We start from the raw sequence: 22,838 nt of genomic DNA, 5'->3' as shown, positions 1-22,838 counted from the left end.
CAGGGAGGTTTTTATGATATTACATTTAAATGTAAGCTTACCATTCTTCCCAGAAAGAAGAATTCATTCTCTTTTTCAATTTGAACAAATAATGTAAAGTCACTATTTAAACTACTGTTAGCTTTTTTATCTCAAAGTAGCTAAATGGCTTTGTTGCTCATGTGGGAATGGAAATTAGCTCTTGGCATGAACCACTTTAATTGAAATCAGTTTGTGGGTTGAGTTCCTATGCTGCTTGACAGATGACATCATTTCCTGTGCTTTTCCCAACCCTCACTGTTTTGCTAAGATAGGATGAAGCTAAGTTTAACTTCAGATTTTAAAGCAACTATACACCTTTTCCTGACCTACTTAGAGTATTATCCAAATTTTTCATCAAATCATTTCTTTTGTATACTTGTAAATAGTTTTTTAGTTAAAAAAGCATTTTGGCTGAGATGTTTTAATAGAAATCGTAGGAGCCTAAAATAACTGTTTTAATCAGTTTTCTGGGTTGGTTGATTTCTATAACAATGCTCCAATAAAGGAGTTATTTCTGCTTTTATATATGGGGAAACAAAGATAAAAATATTTTTAATAGGGGCTTCCCTGGTGGCGCAGTGGTTGGGAGTCCGCCTGCTGATGCAGGGGACACGGGTTCGTGCCCTGGTCGGGGAAGATCCCACATGCCGCGGAGCGTCTGGGCCCGTGAGCCGTGGCCGCTGAGCCTGCGCGTCCGGAGCCTGTGCTCCGCAACGGGGGAGGCCACAGCAGTGAGAGGCCCGCGTACCGCAAAAAAAAAAAAAAAAAAAAAAAAAAAAAAATATATATATATATATATAATTTTTTTTTAAAATAGCAACCTACTGAGTGCTGTATAAGTGCTTAGGCAACTACACAGTCTCAGTGTTTGAGCATAGCTTTTGGTGTCATTATCATGGAGCATGAATTAAGTAAACAGAAATTAATTTAGCAAAGTTTTATACAGCACCTGTATACAGGCAAGGGATGCTCTGAGCACTTATGGGGATATAATTAATAATCATGATTCTTCCCACTCCCCACTCTCATGATGCCTTTAGACAAATGTGCTGGGGATAGGAGAAATAACTTTTAAAAAAAGTTTGATTATATAACATATATTTCCAGAGAGAATTATTAAGTACTCTGGAGTCAGAACAAAGAGGGCTAGTATCTAGTGGGGGAGGGAGGAGAGAAAAGAAATCAGAAAATATCAAAGGAAAGAACAGACATTTGCAGTGGGTCTAGGAGATAGGTAGGATTTCAGTATTTGGTGAGAACTCTGTGTGTGTTATATGTTAGGGGTTGGGGCAAAGGGACAAAGTGACAGGTTAAAGAGGAGATTCTGTGAAGAGACTAGCACAAAGTGCCAGGCATTTGGTACAGCACTCAGAAATATTTGTTGAGTGAGTGAGTGACTGATAAAGTTCATTGGGGACTGAGTCATAGAATGTATTAGGAGTAGGCAAAGCAGCCCTGATAGGCTCACGGGAGGGCTTTGAATGCTGAGATGGAGGGGTTCTTAATAGAGCGGACGTAGGGAGTCTTTGATGGTGTTTCAGGAGGTATGCAGCATGTTTTCGAAAAGGTGCCTCACTTTCAACTTGACTTAGCTGTTCAGTACTGTCTGAGGGCATAGTAGGTATTGAGTTCTGGCACCTTCCTTTTCCCTGTTGTCATGCTGAGATTTGTGTAGCACTTAACGAAAATGGCCCTTTCTCCTGAAGTCAGCAGCCTCTTTGGGATTCTGAACTGAGCATCCTAACAAGGGGTACTGAAGAAGGTGGCTGCTGGGAGGAGTCTCCTCTCTGCGCTTAGGAGAAGATTTGGACCCTGTGCTCCAAGAAGGCTTTGCATAAGAGCAAGCATAAGCAGCTGATTTCTGCTCTTACACAGAAGAAAGGCTTTTCGTCCCCTGATGTGAAATTGTTGAGCCTTTTTCTCTAGGGATTTACTCCCACAGCTTGGAGGACAGGGCACAGTGAGCCAAATTTCCATGCCCAGTCCTGGCCTCCTTCTATAGGGATGTGTCAACAATGATTAATTCGATCAAGGCTTTAGTCTTCTCCAAGTAAGGTAGTTGACTGTTTCTAGAGGACTAAGGAACAGCCTGGGATTTTGAGAGTGCCTAAATTACTGAAGCAGAGGCAGCCAGAGCCCTGGAGGAGCCAGAACCCACACCACGCTGTCATTCTTTCACTCCAGCTCCTTCTAGCGCCTCATCATCTCAGTCTAAGTCAGCCCGCCTGCCTGTGGTCTTCCTGCTCTGGGTGCTGAAGCTCTCCCACTTCTGTAGGTGACAGTGTGATAAAGAGTGGGTTTCAAACACTGTGGGTCTTAGTTGGTTTAAGGTTACAGTTTAAACCAGCAGCTCTTTCCGAGCCGAGTCCAGCTGTCTCCGTTATCAAGCAGTCTTGTTATTAAATGCCGTTGTAGGTATTTTTTTCCCTTCTTTTTGCTGCCTCCACAATTTCTTTTACCAACATTTCTTGGAATTTGTCACCCTGAATGTTTTCCTGCCCACCTACCTGGGACTCTGCATCTTTTAACAAGAAAATTGTTGCCGTCGTAATCTTGTCTCGTCTGGTCTCTCAAGGCACTATTTTCTTGTTGGTGTAAATTACAGAAATGACATTGAGTGGTAAGTTCTGCTAAATTAGAGAAGTCATTGAGCATTATTAGAGTAAGTATCGAAGAAACAATTACATTGCATTGTAAATGATTTTATGCACACACAATGACATGTTTAGCATTGTCAATTAGGTTATTTCTGCATAAATATATGAATCTTGATAAACCATTTTATTTTCTCTTCAAATCACTGCAGATCAACTCGTGTGAACTGTTGCTATCTATGTGCTTAAATTGCAAAAACAAATCAGTCTTTTTTTTTTTTTCCTTTTCAAGTCCAACACTGTAACATTCGCTGCATGAATGGAGGTAGCTGCAGTGATGATCACTGTCTGTGCCAGAAAGGATACATAGGGACTCACTGTGGACAACGTAAGTAAACCATAGTTATAAGTATTCTAGATGTTAATCTATAGAGACAAAGAGAATACAGAGATAAGTGCTGGTGGATATTCTTTGATTTCCTGGGACATGGCATTTTTAGAGATGTCCAGTGACTCTTACAGATGAACAGATCCCTTACCCAACACACATAGTACCAAATTTCTGACTGGAACCTTGGAAATGGGTTGTTTGATTCATTTTTCTTTCATTTACCTCCACTACCCTGCTTACCTCATCTCTGATTTACACCCAAGGTGCGGAATTCTTGTTCACTCCAGATGTATGCCTTCTGTTTGATTGCTCAACATCTCCACCATCTCTTGGATTTTCAATAAGCATCTCCAATAAAGTATTTCAAAACTCAACTTCATCTTTCTCCCCAAACATGTTCTTTTTTCTTGACTATTGATGTCTGTATCTCTCTAGTTCCCCAATCTAGATTCTGCTCTTATAATATTTATCACACTGCTGGCCAGTGTGTTTGTTCATTCATGAACACTGTTTATTGTGTGTCTACTCTGTATCAGCCCCTGTGCTTTGCAGAGATGAAAATTCCTCTAAAAGAGCTCACTTTTTATTACATTAAGAAGAATATATATACCCTCCAGAAAATTTAGAAAAGTTTAAAAATATAAAAAATAAAATTTTCTACAATCCCACCATTCCAGATATTACCTTTTAGTCTTTTAATGCATATTTGGTACGTGAGATCCATTGTATGCGTAATTTTTCATATAATTTTTTACTTAATATTTTATTAGAAGTATATTTCATTTTTTTGAACATTTAAAAATACATTTTAATAGTTGTATAATACTCCATTATATATAGGTTTTACTGTTTATTTAGTGAATTGTTAATGATGAGCATTTATTCATGTTGTTTCCAATTTTTGCCATTGTACATGTATTTGCTATGATGAATGATGCTATTATAAGTAAATCAAAGTTTATGTACCCTCCTGACTGTCTACACACTGCAATATAGTAAGAATGACGATTGAGTTTTTGGCAGCCCATAGCAGTAGCATGGAGGGAGGAGAGGTAGGACAGCCTCCCCAGTGTGGGAGACCCTTGAGCTGAGTCTTAAGGGGTGGGTAGGAGTTCCCTTGTCAGATGATGGGAGGTAGGCCTTCTAAGCAGCCGGCACAGCATAAGCCAAAGCAGCAGAACATGACATAGCATGGGAGGTCAGGCTTTGGCGTTGCTAGGACTTAAGTGCTGAGGGAAGTGATGGGAAGGAAGCTAAGGTCAGAATGGAAGTCATGGGCCATTGGAGTGCCTTTATGCATACCGTTTTTTCACCCAAAGTAGAGCCAGAGAAGGAGAGTGAGAAGACAATGACCAACAACATTCATCTGTTGAGTTATTTACTCTGTTTACTATATGCTAGGCACGTGTTCAAAGTCTTTACACATATTAACTCATAACTCATAACAACAGCCCTTTGAGGTAGAGGCCTTTTTTACCTTCTACGAAATGAAAAACCTGGGGCAGTAACTTGTCTAAGGCTGTACAGGGAGTAATCAGCAGAGTTGGGATTTGAACCCAAGCAGTCTAACTTCACAGCCCATGCATTTAATGCTGTGAAATACTGGCCTATACACTTCACTTACAGTGGTTTACAATGAGAAAGATCACTGTGGCCAGAGTAGAGTGGGAAGAAACAGAAGCAGGAAGAATAGTACTAAGGCTATGGCTAAAGAGATGGTGGGATGGGGATGGATTCAAAGGCATTTTCAGAAGGGGAATCAGAAGGAGCTGCTGTGAATCTTCTGTTTCCTTTGATGCTCCCAGAGGGAGTAGAGCTCAAAGCCCAGTGCACGACAGGCACTCAGGTAACACCCGTAGAATTAGAAAACCTTTCCTAGACTTCAGTTTCCTAATCTGTAAAATGGGAGGGTTGGCTTAGGCAATCTCAAAATTTCTTTTCTGCTTAAACTTCTTCACTCTCTCCTAACTCTAAATTAAGAAGCAAATTAGAACAATGAATATACGTACACTTCTCTAATTTTGTGATGATCAATGGACTACTGCTATAATTTTTGGCTATAGGGGGTTGTCTTAGTTCAAGTGCACCGATCCCAGTGCATGCTGAGACAGAATTAGATGCACAAGAGATTTATTGGGGGAAAAGCCTATGAAGAATCAAAGGGAAAGAAAGCAGGAGTCAGGACAGAGGACCTTCAGACCATGATGCAGGTCACACCCCTGGGCAAGGAGAGAGGGAAGGAAAGACTATCACGATTGTATAGAAGGAGCCTCAGACTATAGTGCAACGTCATGAAAGCCTTGGTCAGGCTGATAGGGAGCCCAGAATAAAGATTGCCCATCAGAATAGTTTCATGATGGGCAGAAATGTCCAGTCTCCACCATGCTTAGTCATTGGGTGGTAGCAGCCAGGAGAGTGTGCCCTTGGCATGAACATAGTAGCGGATCTGAAGGTGTAGCAGCTTCAGGCTGCCGGCCAACTAACCTCCTCACAGTAGGTTTTCTTGGAGGGAGATCTGAATGGCTCAACTCCATGACTGCCACAGGGGTACAGGAAAAACGTGTGGGAAATATATGAAGGAGGAATTAATTTAAATGGAGGTGTTAGGGAAGCCTCATGGAGGAGTGAGGTTTGAGCTGGGCTTTGAAGAGTGGGAGGGACTGGCAAATTTGGCAGGGGCAGCCTACCACCTGTGGATTAAGATGCCTAGAAAGAGGCCATGCATAAGTGAGTTGCAGGAAGTTGTACGGAGAAGAGTTGTTCAGGGCATGAGCTTTCAGATTTTATTTTAATGCCTTTCTTGACAAGTAAAATGTCCCTCCCTCAAGGATCTCTGGACTTATCTTACCAATATTTTCCAGAGATTCTCTTATAACATTCAATTGGGTCTTTATTATGGTGCATAAATTACTGAATGTCAGTATTCATGTTTTGTCGTTAGCAATTAATAGAGTGATTTAACATGCTGCATTTCTGTAAGGATGACAGTAGAGAGGCCAATGTTTTCCCTCATGAGAACCCTCTGGAAATTAAACATAAATCATAAGAAAAGAGTCAGGTTGCTAAAATGCAGTTCTCATCAGGGGTATCTCCTATAAACTACCATTTTATGTGCAGAACTGAAAGCATTGCTCACATGCTTCCCAGGATGAAACTGTCAGCATTAACACAGGTACATACTCACCTGTTCCAGGTAGTTTTACCTGAGTTGACTGAGGAACATCCGGGGAACTGGAACTGTACAGTAACTGTTTAAAACAAATACCAGGGTGATTATTTAGTGTTTTTATTGTTGTCCTTTCAGGGGACAGTAAGTGTTACTTTATTAGCATCTACTATCAGATGAAGCCCGTCAGCCTCTCAGCTCCTGTCTCCTTATTTTACAGCTGTCTGTGAAAGTGGCTGTCTCAACGGAGGCAGGTGCGTGGCCCCAAATCGATGTGCATGCACTTACGGCTTTACTGGACCCCAGTGTGAAAGAGGTAATTTTTTTTTAATGTAGCGGTGTAAAGATGTTCTAGTGGCTAAAACTATGATTGATTTCAACATGCATTGGGCTCTTGCGGCTGCTTTGTGAATTTTACTGAGCTTTGAGGGGGTTTCTGAATTGTCACTGGGAAGGTTCCTAGGATGACAAGACAATGGTCCTAAGCCTATGAATGTTATTCAGTAATTCTTGCCAGTGGACTGCAGGACTCAATAGTGAGCCTATGCATAAGTACCAGTTGGCATCAAGATAAAAAGAGGAAAATTTTCCATAGAGTAAGGATTGAGCTCATTATTATCCTAGTAAATTAGGGAGGTGGCTCCAAATAAAACATCTGTATGGCAAGGGGAAAAATCCAGAATGAAACAAAAATTGCACCTAAAGATCTATTAAGACCTATTGGCTGTAGTGGTATACAAGCTCGGCATTCGAAGTTCACTAGAAATACTGATGGCTGAGAAACTGTGCTTTCACACCTGTAGTTTATTCAGTACTCACTGTGGCCCACTGACATGTGTATAATCATCATCACTTTTCCATCTGAGAAGATCAAGGCTCAGGGAGGTCAAGGGGGCTGCCTAAGGTCACACACGTAATAAGCAGCTTTAATTTGAATGTGGGTTTTCAGTTTTCAAGTCTAATGTATACTGCTGCTCTTAATTAAAAGAGATTTCTACCTGATTTGCCTATGCATACAAATAGGATATTGAGATGTATATAAATGTGCAGTAGTCTTAAATACCCACCGCCCTGACCTTTGCTTTGTTGATCATCTTGTCTTTATATTCATAGCCATGTTTTCATTGTTCCTAGTTTTATAGTGAAGATTTTATCGTGAAGGTTTAGGAGGTTCCTTTCATACAAAACTGCAAAAATACTCATGAAAAATACCCATTGAAAAATATTCATGAACTTTCTAAACTGCAGTCATCACCTTTATCCAAAGTTGTATAGAGATCATTTTATTCTAAGATGGAAAGTAAAGATTCAGTAGCAAGTGTTGAATATATGTTATTTAAAAGCAAAGAGCACAGAGTGGTATGTGAGAAATTGTCTTCTGTTTGTAGTTTTATGAGTTCGTCTAAATTCAGTTCTTTGCTGATAAAGCCACAATACCTATTTTAGCAAGTAACTCTATTATTACTGGATAGATTATATTGTATGTCTGTTCACAAGGGCACTGCATGTTATGGATATGTGATGCCTCATGGGCTCTTGGCCTTTACATTGTACTTGGCATCGTTTTGGAGTCCCTCTTTAAAACTGTTTCTCCTTACAACTTGATGTATTTTTATGGACTTGGAGCTAATGTATATATGATGGTCTCAAGAGACAACTGTTTTGATTAGGTAGTATCATTCTGTGGCCTTATTATTTACTCCTTGATGATGATATAGGATTTAAATTGTTGAGGTTAAATTTGTTAACATGTAACTTGAACAGTGTGAAAATAATTCTGGAAGTGATAATAGTGGGCTTAATTTGTTTTAGAAAAATCACTAGTAGAATGAAGTTACAGAGCATTTTACCTCTAAGAATCTGGTTAATAATTTGCTGCAAAGAATATTGATACCCATAGTTACAGATATTGATAAAACAGTCTAAAATAAAGAGGACATGATATTTAACCATTCCACACTTATTTCTTCAAAGACTTGATCTTTGACCAAGATTAAGAAATGATGTGAATGGGTTAAGTTACTAAACTGCAAATCAAAACTGGCATATTACTTAGGGATTTCTCCAAATTTTGGAGTGTCTTTAACTGCTTTCCTCCGTGATAAGGGTATCCTAAAATTTGCACTTAGGTGTAAATATATTTTGACCCAGTAGAATCTTCACAGTAGTGATTATCTAATTAAAATTCATCCCTAAATGGCAGATTTTCAGGCATTTGTGGTTGTGGAGAGTCGGGAGGAGGCAGGCTCTCTTTAATCATTGCCCTTTGCCTCTTCTGCCTGGGAATACAGTCCCAAACCTTCAGTGGGAGAAGGGAAACATGAGTGTGATTTCTCTCACCACATGGGAGAGGGGAGGCTCTTTGATTCCAGGATTGTATTTTCATTTTTAGTCTTCACTGTTTTCTGCTCTTGTGGAAGTCATCTGCTTACCTCTTTAAAGAATTAGAGGCAAGATATCCTATTACTCAGACGAATGCTTGTGATTTCAAGAGTGATTAATAAAAATATAGGACTGAGTCAGGACAAATCCATCCTGAAGCATAGGGAAGTATTCAGTGTCACTTCTGATGGTGGGTTAGTATACTTACTAAGTTGTTCAGCTATGTAGGCCAGTTGCATTATGTTTTAAATGGAATGTGACTTTTTATTTATTTGTTTATTTTAAATAAATTTATTTATTTATTTTTGGCTCTGTTGGGTCTTCATTGCTGCATGCGGGCTTTCTCTAGTTGTGGCGAGTGGGGGCTACTCTTCATTGTGGTGCACAGTCTTCTCATTGAAGTGGCTTCTCTTGTTGTGGAACGTGGGCTCTAGGCACGTTGGCTTCAGTAGTTGTGGCTCACGGGCTCAGTAGTTGTGGTATGCAGGCTCAGTAGTTGTGGCTCACGGGCTTAGTTGCTCCGTGGCATGTGGGATCTTCCCAGACCAGGGATTGAACCCATGTCCCCTGCATTGGCAGATAGATTCTTAACCACTGCGCTACCAGGGAAGCCCTGGCTTTTTATTTTTAAAAATGAACTTCCAGGAAGTCTTTACTAATTTTCTTTCCTTCTTCTAGGAGGCTGAGCCCAGGGCCTCTTCTGCATTCTCTCTGAGCACTTTCTCCACATATCTTTTGATAGCACCTACCACATTGTATTGAAATAGCAGGTTTCCATGTCCATCTCCCCCATTAGAGTGTAAGCTCTTCAGCAGCAACTGTGGTTTCACCATTTAAATTCCTAAGCCAAGCTTAATGCGTGATGCACAGCGTATGGCCAATAAATGTTGAACTGAATTTATTTTGAAGCACCAGAAAATCTTGAGATATGATTATCAGATGATGAAAAAGTATCTCCTGGAAGTAACTGCTGCTTGCCTACTTGTGGACAATTCTGGATATTTCTCATTGGTTTCATTTTAAACAGAGCTTGCAGTGTTGAGCCCTAATTGAATTTGGCCCCATCTTTCAGGGCCACATGACTGTCATTTTCAGTTGGCAAGGATGCAGAAAAGAAGGTATGTTTTGACCTAAGCCAGGTGGCAATAAACAAACAAACAAACAACTTCCTATCATGGTATAATACACATGGAAGGGGACATTTCAAATGTGTTACAAGTACCTCTCAGGATAATCATCTTTGTCCCTGAGAGGTCTTGCAACTATATGTCTGCAGCTACATCAGAGAGCCAGTACAAGTGTAGACTATCCTTTGGGGGGTGATACTGGCAGGATTTGGATCACTTTAAGCTAGTAAGTGAATCTTAATAACCCATGAACATAGTGTTTTGGTTTGTGATGGAGACAAGCAGTGGGTCCATGCTTGAATTATGAATCATAACATTCATTCAACAAATGCAGTCAGACTATGAAGCAAATCTGTCTCACTTGTAGCTTTTAGCCAGTAAAATATGTTTTAAAAAATTTTTTGGCTAGTCAGCCTCATTGGGCAGGCGACAATGACGCTATTGCCTGCTACGTTCAGAGGAAGAAAAGAAGAGGCCTGTGACTTGTTTGGCCTGTAATGTTTACTTTTTAAAAACTGAATGTGAGTACCTTTAGTTATAGTCTCTAGCTTGCCACAATCCTTACTACTCCCTATTGTCTTACATCCTGCTCCCTTTATTCATTTAGCTTACTTTTTAGCCCCTGTGGGCACTTGAGTTTGCCACCTCCTGCTACATTCTGTATCAAAGATTGCATCTCTTTGTGTTTTGTTTCACATGCCAAGTTTCTTTCCTTATTCTTCCTCTTATATATTTTTTTTCTGTCAATTTACATTTATGGTTTTCCTGATTGCCCCCTCCCCCTCACTTTTGCATTCTCTCTGCTTGGGTCTTGAGCAACCAATAAAACTTATCATTGCCTAAGCTCAGTGGTATGGTATGTTCGCATTTGTTATTAGCATATTGAAATGAGGTCAGTGCCTGTTTTGGCAATGACAACATAAGCTAGTTGTGTATTGCCATAGTTACTGCCAACAAGACTATTGGAAGCACACTTTCTCTTGCCATCTTGCCTCAGAATGCAGACTATTTAAAATCTTGTTAAATGCTCTTATATTAAACACAGTGAATCATGTGAGTGGATGAGACTTCTCAAGGTACTGAAAAAAGAGAGAAGAATGATGCAGATAGACCTGAACTTGGAGACGGGGTGGGGTTACTGGTGAACAGGCCTGAGGAAGAAGAGAACAAAAGATAGACACTGAGAAAACATGGAGAGAGGCAAGAGAACTAGGGGAGAACTGAGCCAAAGAAACTAAAAGCAAGAAGGACTTCAAGAAATAGCTTGGCAGTTGTTAGACTCTTCAAGGATCAAGAAAGAATGAGAATAACAAAAGGCCCTTTGATGTGATAACAGGTGACATGGACTGGGTACTTAGAGGGGGCAAGACAGTATGTGGAACACTTGACTTTGGTGATTTGCAACAACCTTATGAGAAAAGTCCTATAATGAGTCCCATTTTATAGAGGAGCAAACAGAGGCAAAGAGAGGTCAAAGAGCTTGCCCAAGGTCAGATAGCTTGTAAGTGGTACAATCAACAACTGAACCCAGCCGGTCTGGCTCATAAGCCTGTGTACATGACCACTGTGCCATACTTGGGTTTCACTCAGAAAGAGGTCATTAGTAACTATAGAAAAATTTCTGCAAAATTGTAAGAAGAAATCTAGAACTAAGAGTTTTAGAGTGAAAGTTATAGATTGGGGGAAAAAAGCCTTTCAAGAAATTTGGCAAGGTAGGTAGTTTTCCTCTCTGGAGGAAGAGTTGAGCTAAGTTGCTTTTAAATCATTTTAAAAGCCAAGAGAAAGAAGTCTTGAGTATTGCTTGGGTGTATGTAATGCAGGGTTTGGGGATATTTCTCTGTTTGATTGATTCTGATATTTTAAATATAATAATCCATTCTTGGAGAGAGGATGATTCCTGTCTGTTTGCAGTACATATAAATTGACTCCAAATGACTGAACCAACATTCTAAAATGTAGCCATAGAAAATGAATATTGTCGTTTAGTGCAGTTACCATGGAAGGTTATATAGTTTTCCTACAATATTACAACTCTTCGAGCCATATTTGGAAACTCTTTTTTGTAATTACCTTTACAGAGTCAGCAATTCATTCAAATGAGCATGTGACCATTTTTTTCCCTTTATGGGAGTCATTTGAGTTTTTAGAAACAGCCTAAAATAGTGTCAGTTCTAGTGACAACAGTCAATAATCAAACACATTAGTCATTTGGGGTCGAAAATTGACTTAGATTAAAAAGCAGTGAAAAGAATTCTCTTGCATCGTTCTTAAAACACATGGAATTAGATTAATATTTTAATGTCAAACTTTATGTGAGCCAGAGTATGAAGCCTTTTGGAAGCATAAGTGCTAATAACAAGAAGTTTTCTATCATTACTCCATCTGGAGGTCTTCATTATGTACCGTCTGAATGTAAGCATGGACACGAATTCTTCGAAATCCTGAATCATTTGTTCAATGTTAAATTCCTACCCAAGTCTAAACTGTGAAGACAATACTTGGATTTTTCCCAAATCAAGAAAGTCTGTTGGCTGTTCTGCTGGCTATTAGTAGAAAAAGTATAGGGGAAAGCATTACTGAACTGATAGCTTTAAGAAAAAGGAACAATGCGGGGCAAATATGGAATAGAATAAAAATCAAAGAACGGCAATAATTCATAGTCCATCAAAGAAGCATGACAATGAAGGTGAACTAAGTCTGGTCATCATACTTGCCCTCTTAAGGGATTCCAGTATTAATGGAGCTGGAAAAGGCATTCAGTTTTTTGTTTTTGTTTTTCTCCAGTAATTGAAGAATAGAACAGAGGACAGGTAGGTTGGTTGTAATTCTCCTTCATTCTCTTACGTGCAGTTGATATGTGAGCAACTCTGTTATCTTCATAACTTAGCTTCTCTGTTGATTCACAAGTGATGGTTCTGCACGGGGATCTTTTTTTTTTTTTTTTTTTTTGCGGTACGCGGGCCTCTCACTGCTGTGGCCTCTCCCTTTGCGGAGCACAGGCTCCGGACGCGCAGGCTCAGCGGCCATGGCTCACGGGCCCAGCCGCTCCGCGGCACGTGGGATCTTCCTGGACCGGGGCATGAACCTGTGTCCCCTGCATCGGCAGGCGGACTCTCAACCACTGCGCCACCAGGGAAGCCCAGGGATCTTTTTTAATGATTTCATAGGAGAGTTCAAAAAGCTATCCTGAAAGCAGTTGATAAGCATTTATTTTGTAAAGCCAAAAAAGCAGTGTCTGCATTGTGTCTAATGAATGGAAAAGACTAACATATAATGATCCAAATATATAAATAACCAGGTGGTGCATTTCAGATACATTTGCCTCATTAAAAGAAAGTAGAATCATGGCCTACTCTCAAAGGGCTGTCTAGAAACCTTCATGGAATCAAGTGCTGATTTTCTTGTGCTTTTTTCCTTGCAGTTTTTCTGGAAGGCGTTAATGAAATGTTTGGAAGTAAATTTTACAGTGCTGCATTTATGACACTAATTTAACATAATTTTATACTTTAGGCAGCTATTATTAAAGTTCCCAGAGTAAATGCCGTAGGCTAACTCCCATTCTCACAGTGTCTTTGGAAGGCAGAGCTCTGAGAACTCTGCTTATTTTCTTTTCTCTAAAAAGGTAACAAGCAATAAACTGTTGTTTCTAAAAAAATGTTGAAGCCCTCTGTGAGCCTAGCTTTTGGTATTTAGTCTAAATGGAAAGTAAACACTAATGTGTAGAGAGCAGAGGCAGAACGCCTTAAGTGTTACTATGCATCTAAAGTGGTATTGCAACATTTCTCAGTTGGTGTCTCATTGAGTAAACTTGATTTTCCTAAAATAGTTCCAGGAAATACATCTGTTGACATAGACGTTCAGTTTCTGTGGTTGAGGAGCTGTGTGCAAGTAGGGAATGTATGCTACCATACCATGCACACGCCTGGTATGACCAGCAGGACTGGTGGGATGCAATCATAAAGCAGTTTAATTTTTGTCTCCCACTCACTGTCTCTCTCAGTCCACACAGTGGGCTACTTTTTCCCCTGCTGGGGGATGAAATTTTCTGGTCCTTTTCAGACTTTCTCCCGTGCGGGTCTCTCACATGAGCAAAGGCATCTATAGTTGACTTACAATGTTGTGTTAATTTCTTCTGTACAGCAAAGTGATTTGGTTTTATATATATATATATACTTTTTCATATTCTTTTCCATTATGGTTTGTCACAGGATTTTTTTTTTTTTTTTTTTTTTTTTTTTTTTGTGATACGAGGGCCTCTCACTGTTGTGGCCTCTCCCGTTGCGGAGCACAGGCTCCGGATGCGCAGGCTCAGTGGCCATGGCTCACGGGCCCAGCCGCTCCACGGCATGTGGGATCCTCCAGGACCAGGGCACGAACCTGTGTCCCCTGCATCGGCAGGCGGACTCTCAACCACTGCGCCACCAGGGAAGCCCTGTCACAGGATATTGAATACAATTCCCTATGCTATACAGTAGGACCTTGTTGTTTATCCATCCTACATGTAACAGTTTGCATCTGCTAATCCCAAACTCCCATTCCTTCCCTCTCCTCCCCTCCCTCCCACAAGTCTGTTCTCTATATCTGTGAGTCTGTTTTTGTTTCATAAATATGTTGATTTGTATCATATTTCAGATTCCACATATGGCATCTATGTTCTTATTGGTTGCTTACATTTCCTTCCTCAACCCGGGGTGACCCCTGGTACCTCCAGCCATCTGAGGCCTCTGCTGCTCTAGGAGCCCTCTGAGAAAGGATCTAAGCTCACTCCACATCAGCTTTCTCCTACAGTGGCCCACAACTAGTTAGCAGGAAACACTCATGCATTTTTTTTTGTCACAATAAATTGACAGAGTGCAAACCAACTTTGACAGGGTAACAGCCTCTCCCATGAACCATGTCTGAGCATCTGGCCAGCCAGTTTCCAAGCGTTAGACAGTCGGCAGTCCACAGCGTCCTCCAACCTGTTGCGGATACATAACACACATCGCGCGGTCTGAGCATTCTCCCTGAAGCCCCTTTCATGACTTGTCACCATAATGTGGTCTTCCACCAGTTTCCTAGAGAGAGCTAGTGACAGTTCAGCCCTCTCCCAAGTAACTCCCGTCCCATCTCTTATTACCTTGGATGTTTTGATATTCTTTTTTTTTTTTTTTTCTTTTTGCGGTATGTAGGCCTCTCACTGTTGTGGCCTCTCCCGTTGCGGAGCACAGGCTCCGGATGCGCAGGCCCAGCGGCCATGGCTCACGGGCCCAGCCGCTCCGCGGCATATGGGATCCTCCCAGACCGGGGCACGAACCCGTATCCCCTGCATCGGCAGGCGGACTCTTAACCACTTGCGCCACCAGGGAGGCCCTTGATATTCTTGATATTCATGAGTGTTTAAGAGCCCTGTGACCAGATTGTCATCACATCCTTCGCAAATTCTGCGTCATAGTGTCACACTTGACTTAGAATGTGGCATCTGTTGTCTTGTGCTCCAGTTCAAATATCCATTTTAACATCCTCTAATATTATCAAGGTGAATAATTTAATAAGCTATTAAATTTGGTGTTAAATTTGGTATCATGGTTTAATCTTCAGGGACAGTTTTTTAACTTTATTGGTTTTTTTCTTTTCTTTTCTTTTAGCTCTTATGAACTTTAAAAGAAGATGAAACTAGTTTTTATCAGTAGCCACATTTAATATTTGGACCACTTTTCCACTTTTGGATACTCAGAACACTAGAGCAGCACTGACTAATAGAAATATAATGTGAGCCACATATGTAATTTTAACTTTTCTAGTAGCCACATGAAAAAGTAAAGGGAAACAGGTAAAATTAATTTTAATAATATATCTTATTTAACCCAGTATATCCAAAAGTTTTATTTTAATAGGTACCCAATATTAAAAATTACTGAGATAGTTTGCATTCTTTTTTCCATACTAAGTCTTTGAATTCTCATGCCTATATTATACCACATCTCAATTTAGGCCAGCTAATAGCCACATGTGGCTAGTGGCTACCATATTGGATAGCACAGTTCTAGAGCTTTGTTTCTAGTCACATCATCACTCACCTAAGGTCTCTGTCAGGTCTCTAATTTTCTTTCTTCCTGCTGCTGTTTATTTAACTTTTAAGAAAGCAGCATCTTAGAGAATCATAGCCTATGTTGCTATGTAAAAGTAAACCAATTCAAAAAAAAAACCACAGAGTTAGGGACCTCAGATTAGAGTCTAATTTCTCGGGATATTTGTCTAAGTGGAGTTTTGTTCAAATATAAGTGATAAATGAAATCTCTTGTATTCATGTCAATTAGATATAACAACTGTAGCAAATATTTCATACAGGCTCAGCCCTAAGCTAGGCACTAAGATGGAATCAGAGGGGAGTATATAGTTCTTGTCATCAGGGACTTAAAATTCTTTTTTGGAAAGATAGAAATACATCTATGAAAGAGTTAAAAAAGCAGGGCAAAGATTTATTTAGTTAGGCAGAGTAGATGAGGGAAAGTGCTACAGATGAAGGGAAGAGACAGTACAAAGATGCAGAGGCTGGAATTGACCAGGGGAAAAGGGAGGAAACAGTCACCCTTAGGAAGTCCCTGCTATGCCAGACTCTCAGTGTTTGGAGACCTCCTAGGAGAAAAGAGGAGGGGGGCATGATGTCAACTTGCTTAACTCCAAAGAAGGAAAGGCCTATTTCAAGTCTCTCTGTGTTGCCCTTCTATTCTACTGAACTGTGCTTCTGCACAATTTCTATATGAGGCATGGTATTGGGATTTTAAAATATTCTCCTTTGTATATATAACTTAGTGGGTGGACTGGTCTATTTCTGAAACTGTTTTAGCTTAACCCTATGGATAGGAGTCTGGAGACCCTACCAGTTTTATATGCTCAATTGAGAGTCCTATGCTTAGTGTTTACGTTCCTTAGCAGTTATGGCCTCTAGAGAATCTGTGCTGTTTTTGGTTTATAAATGTATATTGAACAAATATATGGGACTTGGTAGTCCAGATGATGTGCCAAAGTACTTTTTGCAGAACATTAGTCACATGGGGGTTCTATGAAATGAAGTTTCCATGGTCAGAAGGATTTTGGAAACTCTATACCATGTCCTCTTCTTGAAGAGGCACTGGATGTGTTAGCATATTAGCTCTTGGAAGTCCTGCAAGAAGGTAACTCTTTTTACATAGCATAACTCTTTAACCCAGCACTTTCAAATCTATTAATTTTAGAATTAATTAATTAAATTTATAAATTAAATGTAATCCCTGGGGTTTGGTTCTTAAATATTCTAAAGTGTGATGATGAATGGATAAGATGTGGTATATAAATACAATGGAATATTACTCAGCCATAAAAGAATGAAATTCTGCCATTTGCAACAACAGGGATGGACCTAGAGAGTATCATGCCCAGTGAAATAAGTCAGACAGAGAAAGACAAATACTCTATGTTATCACTTATAGGTGAAATCTAAAAAATAAAGTAAATAAATGTATATAACAAAACAGAAACAGACTCACAGATATAGAGAACAAATGACTGGTTATCACTGGGGAGAGGGAAGGGGGTGAGGGACGAGATCGGGGTGTGGGATTAAGAGATACAAACTACTATGTATAAAAGAGTTAAGCAACAAGGATATATATCATACAGCACAGGGGAATATAACTGTTATTTTATAATAACTTTAAATGGAGTATAATCTATAAAAGTATTGAATCACTATGTTGTACACCTGAAACTAATATAATATTGTAAATCAACTATACTTCAATTAAAAAAAATACAGTATGACTTAGGCAAAGTGAACTCTTCCATTAAATAGTGATAAGTTACTGGTTCTGAAAGGTTTGATGTGGTTGGCATGCATGCCATCTGGTTCTTTTCAATCTTTGGGAGTACTACTTACCAGAACTAGCAGTGTCAGATATTCTTGGAGCTAGAGCTTCCTTTTATAGATTGGTTAAATTCTCTTCTTTCAAAGTCAAGATTAAGATGTATTCCTTCCCCAATCCTTTCCTGACCATAGGGAACTCCACCACCAACCCCATCTATGTCGTTGCAACTTGACTGACATCACCACCTCTGTCTGACTGGACCCCATTCACATTTCTATTTGATAGTTAATGCATGTATTAAACTTTTGGTATTTGTCATGCACTTTAAGCCAAATCAGCCATGTTAGTATTTTTACTTCTCTAATTAATTCTTGTTTTTCTTGCATTTTATTACATTTTAAAATAATTGGGTGACCTAACCTTATCTTTGGGGATATATACTGATGGGTTTCAATGTTGTTCACTAAGAGGTGAGGAATGAGTGTATTCATCTTGTCAAAAAACTTTTTTCCGTGACATTGATTTTTGTATTGAAATACTTACATCAGCATAAAAATATCTAGAATCCTATTTCATGGCTTTTAAGAAGCCTTATAAGCAAGTTAAAAATATTTTCTTCACTAAATGAAACACAAATGACATTAACTTAAAATAGAGAAATATGTATATACAGAAATATAAATATATGTGAATATTTTATATATATTCAGTATTTTCTTTAAAAGTTAAATTCAGCCTATTAGACCCCACAATTTGGGGATTACAAAATTTGCTAATCTAGATCTAGTTTGGGTGCTAATAATATGCTGATTTATATATAGTCTTCCAGCCAGGCTATGATCCCTCCCATAGACCAAAGAACAAAAACTGTATCTGATACTTCTTGCTGCCTCACTGAGTACCAAGCCCAGTGCTATGAAGAGAGTAGGTGTTAATTTACTTAATTTAACTGTGGGATCTCAAGGTTGATGAGAGAGAGTATTTAAATGTGAAATATACTTTAATACAATTTTATATCTGCTTAATACACATTTTTTTTAAAAGTACTCTGAAAACAGTACCTACAAATACATGTGTATCCTATGGAAATATTAGTATAGCTATTGATAATTGAAGTATGTTGGAAGTGAATTCTGTGGGACACATGAAAGGAAATGTTCTCCAACTTTTCTACCATATACCCTCTGCAGCAATCCCTTTCCTCTGAACTGTTTCAGAAGAGCTTTATAAGTAAACAGGAGGTTGGAATATTTATTTCCTCCGGAAATAAAGAACGTTCTAAAGGTGCACTTCATAAAAGAGGCCCATTTCTATCTCTCTCCCTGGAGAGCCCTTATCCTCCTGCCTGCCTTCTCTTAGGAGACATTGTTGACCTTCACTGTTGGACACTCAACCAGGTGAAAAGAGAAGACTTGCTGGTTTGGGGGCAGATTTTACCTACATTGAAAATGTTCTTTTAAATATGTATTAGCTCTTAGGGATCATTTCTTTCCTAACATCCCAATGGAAAAGCTTATATTCTGTTAGGGATTCTGGTGAAGTAGTCTTTAAATGAAAACTAGTGAACTTTAAAAGACAAAGGCAAAGGCATGACCCTCCAGAAACAAATTTTGATTCATTCTCTGTATAATAGTTTGTAAGCTTCACTTGCAGAGTGGGGAATATTTTAGAACTTACTTGTTGCTCTGAGAAACATAAAAAAGCAGAGGCATACATCCATCTTAATAATATAAAGCTGGCTTTGGAAAGCAGTGTGTAATAGAAGTTAAAATTGCCCTCTTTGAGGAAAACAACCCTTAAATACTGTAGAATAGTCTCTAATTTAAAAAAAATAGCATTATGTGGAATTGGATAGAGCTATTTCTTTTCAGACCTTATTTAGTATTTACTTCTTTCTACAGTTTTCCACAGCGCCAAACAGAACGAGCTATCACAAAACCAAACAGAAGGTGATGACTCTGAGAAGTCATTGCAGCCCTTTCCTGAGTCAACCTGAAGTGTGCACAGGCCTCCTCTGTTCTCATGCCTCCTGAGTTGTAATTCTTTTTTTTTTTTTCCTGAATAAGAGGAAATGATAGGGAAATTGTTTTCAAAACTAGATTTTATTCCAAAGGAGTCCTCATTCCAACTTGTCAATATCACATGACAATAATTTTTAATGTCTTTAAGATACCTAATTAGGAGACATTGTGCTTTATAAATTACCTCACCATTCCTGGAAAACTGGTTAAGAACTCAGAGTCTGAAGAAAATCCTGCCATTTCTTGGCTGTGAAGTCTTGTCTCTCAGCCATGGTTTCCTAATCTGCATCATGGGAATAACAATAGTACCTATCTTGTGAGATTGTTAGGAAGATTAAATGAGATAATATACAAAGTGCTTAGCATGGGGCCTGGCATATACTTAATACATGTTTAATAGGTATTTACTATTAACATTCTCGTTCTCATGAAAGTGAGAGTAATCTTTGTTGAAAATGTTGTTTCAGAAAAGGTATCATGAAACTTTCAGCTGCTACTACAGTTAACCTAAATGTAGAGGCCCCAATGTAACTATGTTTTCCACTTAGAAGTTTTGTTTTCTTACTGGAACAGCATGTTTTTTTGGATCTTCTATACAGGTGAAGCCCAACATTCTTATTTTGATATCATATCAACCATATGCTTTTTGTCGTAGCAAAGGCTAAGACCCCAATTGTCGCAGTTGTAGCAAAGGCTAAGACCCCAATAGTGCAAATATTAACAAAGGGAGGAGAAAGCCAAGTGGTGAGTGACAACCATTTCCATCAAATGTAATGGTGACTGCAGCCCTGAAAAATATCAGTTTTCACAACAAGGGTTACTAAAGGGTTACTAAAAGCTTTTGCTTACTTATATGCACAGCTACAGAAGGAGAATGAACTTGTCTCTTTGTAAAAGGCCAGCCGTGAAATATAAGAGATACTTAGCTATTTTAGAAACGTGGTGTTGTAAAGTCAGTGAGAGGTAATAGAAAATTATCCATCACCAAATAAGCTGAACACATATGTAAAGTATATATTCATCTTTCTAGATAGATATGAGAACTTGAGTCTATAAATATGGCATAGTCAGTTTAAGTGTGTGGTGAGGTGCTTTTACTTGTAGAATCCACATGCCATTCTTCTTTATTTGCAGATGACTAAAAGAGTTAGTCCCAGAGGACTAAAGCTAGAAAAGCCAAAACACTGAGATATTTTAAACCTATAAATTTCAAACCTCACTCATTAGAGTTCAGTTTTGTCAAATGTATCCATAAAAAGATACGATAGTAATCTAAAAAGAAAATGTTCTAAGAAGAAGAGATGTGAGTTTATTCATCATGTAGCAATTATATCCCAGGCACTATGCTAATGGCTGGAGATGTATAATAGTACATGAAACACACTTACCCCTGTCCTCTGGAGTTACATTCAGGTGGAGGAAGCAGAGATTAAACAAACACAGAAACACCTAAGTATCAGTGTGGCGAAGGCCATGCAGGAATATAGAGGGGATGAGAGCAGAGAATAGTGACACATGTGGACTGGTGGTCAGGGAGGCCTCTCTGAAGGATGAGAAGTCTCCAGCCATGTGCAGAGTGAAGGGAAACCTTCTAGATAGAAGGAAGAATATGTGTAAAGGTCCTAAGATGGCAAACATCTGTGTGTTTGAGGAGGTGAAAGAAAGCTTTATGGACAGAGTCCAGACAGTGAGAGTGAGTGATGGGAGATGAGATGGGAGCAGTGGTCAGGGGAACGTGGTAGGCGAGCACTACACACAGCACATTAAGACAAGTGCAGTGGTGCTCAGGAATAATAAGAGCACTGTAGACTTTTCTACAGGCACTAGAAGCCTGATGTTCAGTTTGTCCTTGAGAATCTGCCCTAAAGAGCCCCCCAGTACTGACTCAGGGCCGGGAGAGTTCTTGTAGATTTCCTATGCCTTTCAAGAGAGAGGGATCTTGAGTTTTGTGTTACTTGTATTGCTTTTCCTATTATCCTTGTGCTTTTATAGGGACTCTGACCCCTAGCTTTCCCCCCAGGAAAGTAATTAAACTGGAACTCAGATGCCCTTAAAATACATGAAACAAGTACATCATGAAAACGGCTTGTTCAGGCATCAAGTATTTTGAGATAATGCATGCTTTTGAGTGGACGCATGCAGACTTGTCCCCAGGGTATGCCTTTGGATGTCATAATAGCAATTCTGGTATCAATAAATCATTCACTATTTGGACAAGTCATGGCCACCACCTCAGTCACTAGATACATTTGTAATGGTTTCTGTGAACAATAACAACAGCCACCTAGCAACATACTGTTTTGGTCATGTCATTTTTATATGACTTGTGGGCTTTGGATGGATAAACTGTGTCTAATATATCTTGAAAATTGAACACCAAATATTGGTGGAGGCCCACTGTGCACAATATATGAAATCATGCTGCATGGTGTGTGACTTTATATAAGAATGACATGTGGGTGTTTTTTGCTAGTTTTTTAGTACTTTTCTGTTCCATGAGGGAAGGGCTGTATCTATCTTGTTTACCATTTTATCTCTAATTTTGGTCACCTAGTAGCTTGATAAGTATTTGTTGAATAGATGAATGGATAAGTGAATAGTTTTTAGGAAAAGTTTATTTCTTGAATTCCTTAGAACTCAAGTTAAGAAATGAGTGATCTAACATCTCTGCTTTTAATGGATGGTTTTCCCCTTGCCATTTTTAAGCCATGAGGAGTGTCAAATATAGCCAAGTGAATTCTGCAAAGAGTTAATATTTCAGAGAAGCCAAAGTTAGGTGATCCCTTACATCTACGCTGTGCTTTATAGATGTACATACAACCTTATTTGGTCCTCGGAGCAATCTCGCAAGACTGTTCATATTGTACAGTAAAGGAAAGACATTGTGTCTCGTCTAAGGCAGGTGTGTAGGAATGAGAGCTCTGTTTTCTAACTCAGCCCATACTGTGTGCATCCATATTCTCCAACAAATATTTGCCTGGCTCTTAGACCTACAATAATCTCTAGGATTGCTTTTAGCTATCATTAATTTTCTTTTTATCTTAGCTCTATCTTTCTTCTTTCCTCTCCATTTCATGCACCCCTTTGTTTTTTAGTTTATTTTATTATTTTTTTTATTGAGGTACAGTTGACTTACAATATTATATTAGTTTCAGGTGTACAGCATAGTGATATGAAATTTTTATAGACTATATTTCATTTATAGTTAATATAAAATATTGGCTATATTCCCTGTGCTGTACAGTATATCCTTGTAGCTTATTTATTTTATACATAGTAGTTTGTACCTCTTAATCTCCTATCCCTATCT

The 22,838-nt window shown here is 39.0% G+C and overlaps 1 protein-coding gene across 1 annotated transcript in view; it reads left to right on the top strand.

Annotated features, from left to right (window-relative positions):
- Positions 1 to 22,838, top strand: part of FBN1 (fibrillin 1) — a 254,966-nt gene that overhangs the window by 46,291 nt on the left and 185,837 nt on the right. The window contains exons 5-6 of the mRNA XM_060096792.1: positions 2,908 to 3,003; positions 6,393 to 6,488. Coding sequence (XP_059952775.1) covers positions 2,908 to 3,003; positions 6,393 to 6,488 — 192 coding nt within the window. The remainder of the gene's footprint in view (positions 1 to 2,907; positions 3,004 to 6,392; positions 6,489 to 22,838) is intronic.

Source organism: Mesoplodon densirostris, chromosome 4, assembly GCF_025265405.1.
Source record: "Mesoplodon densirostris isolate mMesDen1 chromosome 4, mMesDen1 primary haplotype, whole genome shotgun sequence".
NCBI classification, from domain to species: Eukaryota; Metazoa; Chordata; class Mammalia; order Artiodactyla; family Ziphiidae; genus Mesoplodon; species Mesoplodon densirostris.
The sequence above is the reverse complement of the archived record's forward strand: the minus strand, read 5'-3'. Positions and strand labels throughout refer to the sequence as shown.